At 44.3% G+C, this 12,215-nt stretch overlaps 1 protein-coding gene across 1 annotated transcript; it reads left to right on the plus strand.

Moving 5' to 3' along the window:
• Positions 1-11,662, plus strand: LOC307229018 (3-oxo-5-alpha-steroid 4-dehydrogenase 2-like; the record flags this gene model as incomplete). The annotated part of the gene is made up of 7 exons (XM_079998889.1): positions 1-19; positions 4,299-4,429; positions 8,392-8,675; positions 9,332-9,507; positions 10,141-10,242; positions 10,339-10,489; positions 11,596-11,662. 7 exons carry the CDS (start codon positions 1-3, stop codon positions 11,660-11,662), a joined length of 930 nt encoding a protein of 309 aa, XP_079855015.1.
• Between the last annotated feature and the right edge of the window lie 553 nt (positions 11,663-12,215).

Consider the following 12,215-nt stretch of genomic DNA (forward strand, 5'->3'; position numbering starts at 1 on the left):
ATGACCTACAGCAGCAAAAGTAGACAAAACAGTTAAATAACACTCAGATACACTGAATTGATTGGTTTCACTGTTGCATGATGGGACATATTGACGATACAATAGGAGCCTTTTGGTCTTTCACAATGTGACTTTTTCTGATACCGTATCCCATTGAATCCTGTGCCATTAGACTGGATTTTAAAAATAAAATAAAACTTTAAAATCGGTGGAAATGATCAAATACAGTTTAGATACGCTACCTTTTGGATAAAGTACTGTAGATGTGTCGTGCCTTGAAGAGTGATTTTTTTACTCCTTCTTCCTTTCTCAACTCCAGCCACGACTCCACCCCATGAATGCCAGAAGGCCTTCATACCCCTAACAGGCACATATGGGTCACTTTTAGTGACTTGTGACTGGAAGCGCAGAAAACAGCGCCATCTACTGTGCCTGGGCACAGGTCAAAAAAGATTCCCAAGCCCTACTGCTATGAAGTTTTAAATATGCATTAAGTTTAAAAAAATCTCCTCGGGTGCCACCCTGACATACATAATGTTATTGTACACTGTAGTGAAAATGTGTCTGCATGCCGATACTTTGAGATTTAATTGTCTAGGTTTTGAATATCTATCTTTGAGACGTAAGCCTCTACACTAATACAATAAAGGTGAATGGAATTTAATTTGTGCTGCCGATGCCATTAGAATTTTCAAAATTGAGACCAAACAGTGAACGATTCGTATCAGGACTTTTTCTTCAGTGGAAAGTGGTTCCAATGAAAACTGTCTCAGGTGTGTTCTGGATGGATTATCCACCGTATCAGAGACACATTAAAAGAAAGAACAGAAACAGAAACAATCTTTATTTGTCACACAACACACCACACTACAACACATGCTTGCACACACACACACACACATGCACATGCTTGATGGTGGCCGGTGAAATGGTTCTTCTGCATTTAACCCATCCTGGCTTGTCCTTCCTCCGGCGCCACAGCCAGGAGCAGTGGGCAGCATACGTGGACGCGCCCGGGGACCAGGTGAAAGCAGTTTTAAGAGATATTATTGAGACTAATATCTAAAAACGTAGACAAACATAAGCCAAACCTATGTTCATGGCTAAATACCACAAGAGGGAACTCGTTCAAGGCCACATTATTATCAGAACCTCAGCTCCATCTAGTTATTCTGCCAGTCAAACTCAGTGAAAGTCCCTGATGAAGAAAATGACACATGGGTTCATATCTGATGTCTTCCGCTTTACACTTCTTCCAGTTTTCAGGCTTGTCTGCACCTTGGCACTGCACTCGCTGGAGTCAGGATTAATACTGACAAGAACCAAATAGAAATTAAACCAGAAGTTCATATTTAGAATCAGCTGGCCGCTTTGACGAGCACATCGAGGTCACAGGAGTCCTCTCAGGGCAGATCAACAAGTTTATAGAAATATCAAACTCTTATTTGATTATTATAGGGAAAACCTAGCATTTCAATTTCAGGGTCAACCCAAAAGGATATGAACTTTAAGAGCAAAATCTTTTATGTCAAAGTGCCTCCAAATTGTGAAATACATAAAAATCATTTAAATGCTGGTTGGAGTCTTGATCTTAAGTCCTGTTCTTGTCTTGCCCCACAGCAGGCAAATATATTATAATGATACTGTAATGCTGGGTATAAGTTTCTGTTTATCTATTGGTGTTTTGGAATGTTATTTTGAGGGAGGTGTTCACCGTAGTGGCGCAAACTCCTTAGTTCTGCTCAGGACCAGGCAGTGATGTTGCCTGTCAGGATGCTCTCCACTGCTCCACAGTAGAAGGACTTGAGGATCCTCACCGAGACCCTGAATTTCCTCAGCTGCCTGAGGTGGTAAAGCAATGCCTCGCATTTCTCACAAGAGTGTCTGTGTGTAAAGTCCATGTTAAATCCTCTGTGATGTGGACTCCCAGGTACTTGAAGCTGCTCACCCTATGGAAAGAAGTCCCATTAATCACCAACGTTGTGGCTCCTAATGTCCACAATCAGCTCCTTAGTTTTGCTGACATTCCAGGATCCAGGCACACAGCTGAGTGTTCAGTTCTGGCTCCACAGAAAAAAAGAAAGAAAGAAAGAAAGAAAGAAAGAAAGAAAGAAAGAAAGAAAGAAAGAAAGAAAGAAAGAAAGAGAGGCTTATGAACGTTATAAAATCTACTGTAAATTAACAAACTCTTTGGAAAAAAATAGTATAGAAAGCAGTTTCCTAATCTCAAATGATGACTTGGACAACTTCCAGTCTGGATTTTGGCCACACCACAGCACTGAGACAGCTCTTATTAAAGTTCTTAATCACATTAGTCTAAATCAGGAGTGTCTAAACCTTTTCCACGAGGGCCAGAAAAGGAAATATGAAACCACCTGGGGGCCGCACTAAAAATGATATCTACATTTTAAATTAAAATACATATATAATATAAGATATATATTTTATCATATTAACTTTATTAACTTATATCTGTCAGCCTCAGAACTTCTCACAGTTTTACATTTATTATTATTACTAGGAAAAAACTATTGTACTACGTATGCATGTACTAATCAAATTCAACACACATTCTGCATGAAGACGTGCACATTTATAACATACACACCAAACCTAACAAAACCTCTCGCTACGATATGTTGGTGACAATGCATCCCAGTAATCACATCTTGTTAAATTAGTACATTTTTATATATTTTTGACATTTTTGCCTTTATTTAACAGCACAGTGTGGATTAACAGAAGAAGGGACAATGTGTGTTTCTAATTGGCGTGTACATTTCGGTACAGTTCATTTCAATCCTTGGGCCTTTTCTATTCAACCTTTACATGCAGCCATTAACCCCCTGTGGTGTGGGGGTCGGGGGGTTTGAGCAGCCACCTATCTTGGGTCTAGGTCAGGGGTCGGCAACCTGCGGCTCCCGAGCCGCATGCGGCTCTTTAGCCCCCCCCCAGTGGCTCCCTATGACATGACAAAAAAACATATTGAAATGAATAACGGTAATTTTTCAACATTTTAATTTTCATTTATCATTGTTTTAGGCCTACACTGATTCTTACATTCTTCAACTGTAAAAATGTGTCGCCTATACAACCTATAAAAAAACATTTAAACATTTCAGTCAACTAAAATGTGCATCAGTAGGTTTAAGTTTTCCGAGTTCCAGCTTTGATGGAACGCAGCTGCTTCGTGAGCACGCGTGATGAGGTGGGTCCTCCCGTCGAGCAACCAATAAAAATCGAGTATTCGGCCCCTTACCGGCGCACATGCAGACATTCCAGCCAATGGGAGAGCAGACCGCTGGGAGTGGATACTGGATCGCGCCCTCCTCATATTTGGAACTAGTTGGCCGGCAATACAGTAACCCTGCGTTCCAAACCCCCAAACAGAAAAGACTCGGAGGAAAATAAAGAATTGAAAAGTGCGTGGACCGGTTTGTTTGCTTGCGCCGCCAACGCTGCTGGCTTACCGCTATGTTGATCTGAGATCGAGAAATTAGCAAACAAAGAGGGTTTATATTGAAAGATATTTCCAGAACATGCACACTGCATTCGCTGAGAAGTATCCGGGCGGGGATGAGGGAGGAGAGCGATTTCGGAACTGCTGATGAAAGCAGGGCAAATGTACTTTTAAGAATTGTAAGAACATAAAGACATTTGGAACACGAATTGATGCAGCAAAGGCACATAATGCTGTATAAAAATTGTACCGAATGCAGGAAATGAAGTGTTTCACACTACAAATGTTACGAGGGAGGACGCCCAGACCCCACGCTGAATGCGCCCCCAGTGTTCAAACAAAAGCTCAGCCACTGCTCCTGCCAGCGTGGGCTTCCAGCCAAATCACCTGAGATGTCTCTTCAGGACGCTGCCTCTCATTTGCACTTGACTGCATCCTAAAAAAGACATGACTGAATGCTCATTTAGAGTAATGTTGATAGGCTAATTTGGACTTAATAGGCTGTGTTACCTTCATTCTAAGCTGCAGGCTGTTTTGTGGCTCCAGACAGATTTTTTTATTTTATTTATTTTTTCTTTTTTTTTTGCCCAAAAATGACTCTTTTGATAGTAAAGGTTGCCGACCCCTGGTCTAGGACATTGGGTCAAGGATCAGTGTGGCTGTTCGCAGGGACCAAGTCCAAAATATCTGGGGATCAGAATGACACCTAGAATTGGGGGATACAGGTTGTCAACATGGTTTAGAAAGGAGGGAACATCACCAAAGCCTCTGAGTGAAAAACAGTGTCTCACAGTGTTGCTTCCGTTATGAGTGATGTTTAAATTGTGATCTATTTCAGATTACTCAGACAACACAGCAGACATCAGATTGAAGCACGGCCATTTCAGCCTGGATGACCCTACAGACTACATGCTGGAGGTGCGAGTTGAAGATGGAGGAGTGAGCAGTGTTGTTCAAGTGCCCATCAAGGTGTGTGTGTGTGTGTGTGTGTGTGTGTGTGTGTGTGTGTGTGTGTGTGTGTGTGTGTGTGTGTGTGTGTGTGTGTGTGTGTGTGTGCGTGTGTGTCATTTGTATGTGCAGCTTCACTCTGGCACTCTGCCAGTGTTTCCCCACCTCTACAATGACACGACACACCACTATCCCTTTAACCACTAAACATGTAAGAAGCATGTACAACTGCTTATTATTCAGGCTAATAGAGCACAAGCCAGTGTATCATCAGTGCGGGTCCCAAGCCCAGATGAATAGAGAGTGTTGCGTCAGGAAGGGCATCCAGGGTAAAAATCATGCCAAATCAAACATGCAGACAACAAATCTGATTTCCATACTGGATCGGTCAAGGCCCGGGTTAACAACGCCCGCCACTGGTGCCATTAGCCAACAGGGTGCCAGTGGAAATTGTGCTACTGTCTGCTGAAGAAGAAGAAGAGGGGGAAGGCTTGTCCAGAGACAGCAGGAGAGGAAGAAGGGTTGGAGAGTAGAGTTGAGAGTAGGAACTTTGAACGTTGGCACTATGAAGGGTAAAGAGAGAGAGCTGGCTGACCTGATGAAGAGAAGGAAGGTAGATGTACTATGTGTACAAGAGACCAGGTGGAAGGGGAGTAAGGCCAGGAGTATCGGAGCCGGGTACAAACTGTTCTTCCGTGGAGTGGATTGCAGGAGAAATGGGGCAGGGATAGTCTTGAAGGAAGAATATGTCAAGAGTGTTTTGGAGGTGACGAGAGTGTCGGACAGAGTGATGAGCATGAAGCTGGAAATTGATGGGGTGATGGGGCATGTTGGCAAAGGGATCAGAGACATAGGTGACGAGAGGGTGATGGGTAGGTATGGTGTCAAGGAGAGGAATGTGGAAGGACAGATGGTGGTGGATTTTGCCAGAGGGATGGAATTAGGTGTTGTGAATACGTATTTCAAGAAGAGGAAGGAACACAGGGTGACATACAAGAGCGGAGGAAGGTGCACACAGGTGGACAACATCTTATGCAGGAGGTGCAACCTGAAAGAGGTTAGTGACTGCAAAGTGGTGGTAGGGGAGTGTGTCGCGAGGCACACAGAAAGGCTCCTCATCAGGAGGTAGCTCCCCAGGCAACCTGGAAAACACACAGTAAATAAAGACTGGGATGGTGTTGATTTTAACACTTAGCAAGTTGAGACAGACAGACAGACAGACAGACAGACAGAACATGTGCTCTCAGCGACATGGGCTTCTTAGTTTGCATTGTGACATGGACAATGACAGCAGCCAATGAGATGCACTGAGGTCAACATTTGATCTGAATTTAACAACGTGTGATTAGATACAAGTCAGAAGAAGAAGAAGAAGAAGAAGAGGAAGAAGAAGAAGAAGAAGAAGAATATTTCTCTTTCACTGGGTATGTACTCCACAACTGCTGAACAATTCAACTCTACCAACACAGACAGACAGATGGATAGACAGGCGGACAGGCAGACGGGCAGACAGGCAGGCAGACGGGTAGACAAGACAGGATTCAAAATGAAATGAACGCATAAAAGCAGATATTTTCATACAGGTTCAATATTTTACAAAATAATTATTGTCATTTTTAATCCATAAATAAAGATTCCTGGTCGGCAGGTGTGACCACAGCTGGAGCACTTTCCAAATCAAGTCAAGTCAAGTCTTGTTCTTTATGAAACATGAGCTGCTATGACCCTGCCTTATGTGGAATGGGTTTATTTTATTGATGATCTTTATTTTTCTCACTGTTGGTCATTTTCACGTTGTTTCTCTGCTCAGACGTTTGCTCGTTGTACGTTTGAAGTTGGTCGATCCGTCCGTTGAAGTGCAGACGACGTTTGGTTTATTAATTAAATTCCATCTCCACAAAAGTAAACTCACAAATAAAACTCAACTCTTTTTAGTTCTGAAGAAAGTTTTTACTGAGAGCACAGACGTCTTTGTGATGTCACAAATCTCATCGAGATCATAAAAGGATGGAGAGACTTCAAACATAAGAGATTATTGGGATATAAACAGGATGTGGAGGATATAAACAGGATGTGGAGGATATTAACAGGATGTGGAGGATATAAACAGGATTTAGAGGATATAAACAGGATGTGGAGGATACAAGCAGGATATGGAGGATATAAAAAGGATGTGGAGGATATAAACAGGATACAGAGGATATAAACAGGACGTGGAGGATATAAACAGGATGTGAAGGATACTAACAGGATGTGGAGGATATAAACAGGATGTGGAGTGTAGTTTCTTGATGAATTTGATGTGTTGATGTAGAAGGAGAGACCGCTGACGCTGACTTGAGTAAAATAATAGATTTATTACAAAAGAACAGCATCAGACTAGACTTGCCATGGACGTCTAGGAGAGAACCGAGCCGGATGGATTCTCTGTCGAATGAAACTCAGGCAGGTGCTTTTATGCTTAACCAGAGACAACCTTGACCATCTGATTCCCCTACATAGGTTACCGTTCACGTTTTCACCTCCCTTATCACCAGGACCCCTGACAATGGGTTCTGTCTCTCTCTCTTGAGACCCCTGGCACCGTCTGCTAATAATTATTATTTTATACAATGGGTACTGTCTTGGGATGCCACATATTCCAGACACCTCAGGAGGATATAAACAGGATGTGGAGGATATAAACATCATATCTCACTGTTCTCAGCAAAGCTTTAGGATCCATGTTGAGATGTGATGCATGAGAACCTCCCTCACTTGAAGCAGGTGAACGCTACAACACAAGTTCTGGATTTAGAATCAACCTGAAGTCACAGCTCAGCACCTGGTCCAGATAGACAGACAGGCGGGTGGACGGACAGACAGACAGAGAGAGAGACAGGCAGACAGACAGACACAGAGAGACAGACAGACAGGCCTGCTTTCCAACTGAATGATTGTCTTGTGTGTAAAAATGCAGAACATGTGTTGAAGCCTCCAGCTAACACCCCCCCTCCTCACACACACTGGAACCAGTGACACCATGTTGTTAAAAGAATGTTAAAACTTTACTCCCCCCCCCCCGTCTCTCTCTCATTTCCTCCTCCCTCCTCACTTTCAGAGTGAAACTTGTTCTGCTGGAGCTGGTATTCTGTCTGAAACTGATGATGTAGTACACTCTTGCAATTTTGCTGCAAAATAAACCGCATGTTTTGGGTGGGGGTCCTTACTGATGTTACATGGAGGAAGCCCCATGTTTTGGGTGGGGGTCCTTTTTGATGTTACATGGAGGAAACCCCATGATTTGGGTGGGGGTCCTTTCTGATGTGATGTTACATGGAGGAAACCCCATGTGAGCACATGCAAACTCCACCCAGAAAGGCTCCTCCTCAGGAGGTAGCTCCCAAGGCGACCTGTGAGACATACAGTAAATAAAGACTGGGATGGTGTTGATTTTAACACTTAGCAAGTTGATAATATACGTTCGAATTCAAGTTCAAGAGATTATTTGTCACATACATATACATACGGTCATACATATATGCAGTGAAATGTCATGACACCCGGTGATTACGCACAATAACCTCTATAAGCTCTAAAAATACTAAAAAATACCAAAATCGCTGGGCGCCACCCAGCGATTCTGGGTTCTATAATTATATAATAGAATTAATTGACTGTGTTGTATAAAATATACATTTAAATCCTTCTAAATGAAACTTACCTGTACTTACGTTGAGGATGTGGCTGTGTAGAGAGACAGACAGACAGACAGACACAGACAGGCCTGCTGTCCAACATATTGATCGTCTTGTGTGTAAAAATGCAGAACATGTGAAGTTGAAGCCTCCAGCTAACACCCCCTTCCTCACACACACTGGAATCAGTGACACCATGTTGTTAGAGGAACGTTAAAACGTTACTCTCCCCTACCGCCCTCTCTCCCTCTCTCCCTCTCTCTCTCTCTCCCTGTCTCTCTATTATTCCCTCATCCCGCTTTGCAGTTGAGAATGGAGTGCAGGGAGACAGTGGTGGACTTCCTGAGCTGGAGCCTGGTTCTGGGAGGTCTGCTCTTACTGCTGCGTCAGAGCAGGACCCGCACACCATACGGCCGCTACGTGGACCCCGAACACCCGGCGTGGGGCCACTGCCCGGCCCAGCTGGCCTGGTTCCTTCAGGAGCTGCCCTCCTTCCTCATCCCCGTACTCCTCTTGCTCAGCACCGACTCCCGGCCCGGCCTGGGGAGGGGCCTCCTGCTGGGGACCTTCTGCCTGCACTACTTCCACAGGTTGGGGGAGGGGAGGGGGGTGTTGTGGGAATGGGGGGTTCTGGGGGGTTGGAAGGGGGGGTGGAGGGAGGGAGGTGTGTGCTTCTGACATTCTATTATAAAGTGGAACAGAAAGACTCGCTGATGAATAGTAAACACTGGCCTCAGTTTGGAGGAACCCGGGCCCTGTCTGGGTCCAAGCCCTGGGCTGGCGGCCGCTGGAAGGAAGCCACGCTGCCGTCTGCAGACGTGACTTGACCACGCCCCTTGATCTGCCACAGGGGGCTTGTGTGGGGGTTGTGGGAATGTTCTTCTTGTTTATGAGTTTGAACATGTGGTTCATTGAGGATAAGAAAGGATCTGTGCATTCTGGGTAAAAACTGATTACAATTATATCTTAATCAATCGATTTATAAAGGAATAAATAATATCAAATTAGTCGGATGAAGAAATGTTAAGTGAATTCAAAATAAACGTGTGTTTGGACCAAAAGGGAGGCAAATGGACAGGCATGGTCAATGACGTCAGGGAAACCCATCAGGGAGCCAGAGCAGCCACCTGCAGATTGGGCCGATGGACTGATGGATTGATCGGTTGATTGATTGAGAGTAGATGTCAGAAAGCTTGTGTGGCCCCCAGTAGGGACCCCTGACCCCGGTGGTCTTCCTGTCCCCCAGGACCTTTGTGTTCTCCCTGCGGACCCGGGGCAGGCCCTGCCCGCTGCCCATCACGCTAAGCGCCGCCATCTTCTGCTCCCTCAACGGCTTCCTGCAGGGCCACCAGCTGCTGCACTGTGCCCGCTACCCCGCCCTGGAGGCCGCCCACTGGACACTCCAGGCCCGGCTGACCGCTGGTATGTGGCCCAGAACCGCACACCGGGGCCGGGCACAACGGCACCTGGTACACCAGGTGTACCAGGTGCCACCAACACAAATGTACTTCATACTGAGTGTGTGGCTCTGTGGTGGAAGTACTCCGAGCTTTTACTGCAGTAAAACACAAATAGCCAGTACAAGTACCCTGAACCCACATTTCAATTCCTACTTCAGTAAAAGTTTAAAAGCACTTGCTCTTTAATGTACTTCATGTATTCAAAGTAAAATTACTTCCTAACAAGAGCCTATAATACTTCATAAAGGAAGCTCATGTAGATTTTGATATGCAATAGAATACTTGTAGTGGTGTCATCATAATAGACAAATGTACAAATATACAAATATACAGATATACATATATACAAATAAACAGATATAGTGTTAGACACGTAAAACGTTGAAATATTTGCTTTGAAATGTAATGGTGTAGAAGTATAACTCTAAATATGCTCAGTTTTAAGTTCTAAAGTAAAGAGTACAGTGAAATTACACAGTACACAGTGAAATACACTATGTACAGTGTATTTCACTCCTCCCCTTCTCTACTGCTCTCCTCCCCTCCTCTCCTCTCTCCTCCTCTCCTCTCCTCCCCTCCTCCCCTCCCTCCTCAGGGCTGCTGCTCTTCTGCCTTGGTATGGCCATAAACATCCACAGTGACTCCATCCTCCGCAACCTGAGGAAGCCTGGGGAGAGCGTCTACAGAATCCCTCGAGGTAGTACTACACAGTACTATGTAGTACTACATAGTCCTGCCACAGTACATCATGGAGTATTCAGTGAGGTAGTGCAGTACTCTGTGTCTCCTCCAGGGGGGATGTTTGAGCTGGTCTCTGGAGCTAACTTCCTGGGGGAGATCCTGGAGTGGACAGGCTTCGCTGTGGCCTCCTGGTCTCTGCCCAGCGCCTCCTTCGCCTTCTTCACCCTCTGCTCCATCGGGCCCAGGGCCTACCACCACCACAGGTACCTCCTCCATCTACACAACCTCCACCACCACCACCACAGGTACCTCCTCCACTTACACCAACTCCACCACCACACGTACCTCCTCTACCTCCTCCACCTCCACCAGATATTATCGTAGATGAGGTACCTAGGTGAGGAACCTAGATGAGGAACGTAGATAAGGATCCAAAATGAGGAACCTTGATGAGGATTCTAGATGAGAAACCTAGATGAGAAACCTACATAAGGATCCTAGATGAGGGACCTAGATGACGAACCTAGATGAGGATAGTAGATGAGGAACCGATATGAGGATCCTAGATAAGGAACTTTGATAAGGAAACATGAATAGGATCCGAGATGAGGAACCTTGAAGAGGATCCTAGATGAAGATCCCAGATGAGGATCCTAGATGAGGAACCTTGACGAAGATCCTCGATGAGGACCAATTTTGAAGGTGAATGTGTTTTTGTTTTTAAAAAAGCTTTTATTTAACAGTAAGACTATACATGTTCTATAAAAGTGGAATTATTTGATTTTATTTTAAATCACCAACCTCAACTGACTTCATCACCTCATCAACTTCTCCTTTTGTAGCAACAACGGGCGTGTCGGGTCTCCTCTGGTTGTTCTTGAAAATATTCTGTTTCATCGTCACATTCATGTTGAAATCTGCTGTTTTAAATGTTCTCCAAGTCTTGACCATCATCGCGGAAAATTAAGTCCAGTACGCGCTGCTTAAACCGACTTGGATCTATTGCACTGGTCAGATTAAGGTCCGCGATATGTTTTAGATCTTCCTCCACCCGCTTCTCGTAATCAATAACAACACAAGTGTCTTTGCAGACAATTGACACCGGATCCTTGTTTTGTTTACGGAAGTGACGGTGACATCAGTGACACGCCCCCTCCACAACTTTGTCTCCTTGTGTGTATAAAACACAATAGATTTAAAGTTTGAACTCTTTATCGAAATGGTTTCACATTGTGACTTCACATCACATGGAAGATGGAGGAATAATCTTCACCTGGATGGTCGTTTTAAAGGAGCGATCGATCGGCGTTGTTCAGTGCTGTTTAGCGTCGGTAAGTGAACTGCGTTTCCCTTCTCTCCTGTTTTCCAGGAATTACCAGGAAACCTTCAAGGATTATCCAGGTTCCAGGAAAGCTCTAGTTCCGTTCCTGCTGTGAGAACCCTGCAGCTGTTCATGGAAAACACTAGAACAATGTGACGACGTACAACAACGTGACAACAATGTGATAACAATGTGACAACATGATAACAATGTGACCACAAGGTGACAACATTAAAACAATGTGACAACAATGCGACAACTACGTGACAACAAGGTGACAAAAATATGACAACATGACAATAATGTGACACAATCATGACAACAATATGACAGCAACGTTACAACATGACAATGTGACAACAATGTGACAACAATGTGGCAATAACGTCACAACAATGTGACAACAATGTGACAACAATGTGACAACGTGACGTGTGGCCTTAAAACCTGTTTTTCTATAAAAGTGCTTTGTATTAGAATTTCCTTGGTGTTTGTTTGTTTCACATCTTTTCAAATAACAACCCTTTAAAAACATTCCAAACATAGTACAACAAAGACAAATCAACAGAGGAAAGTAAGAAAGGCATCAGTGATGTCAGGCGTCCAACAGGGGTCAGTGAAGCGCATCGACAACAATATGGGGGGGTTCTGGTGTCACTTTTTACATT

The sequence above is a fragment of the Zeus faber genome (genome assembly GCF_960531495.2).
Source record: "Zeus faber genome assembly, chromosome: 4".
NCBI classification, from domain to species: domain Eukaryota; kingdom Metazoa; phylum Chordata; class Actinopteri; order Zeiformes; family Zeidae; genus Zeus; species Zeus faber.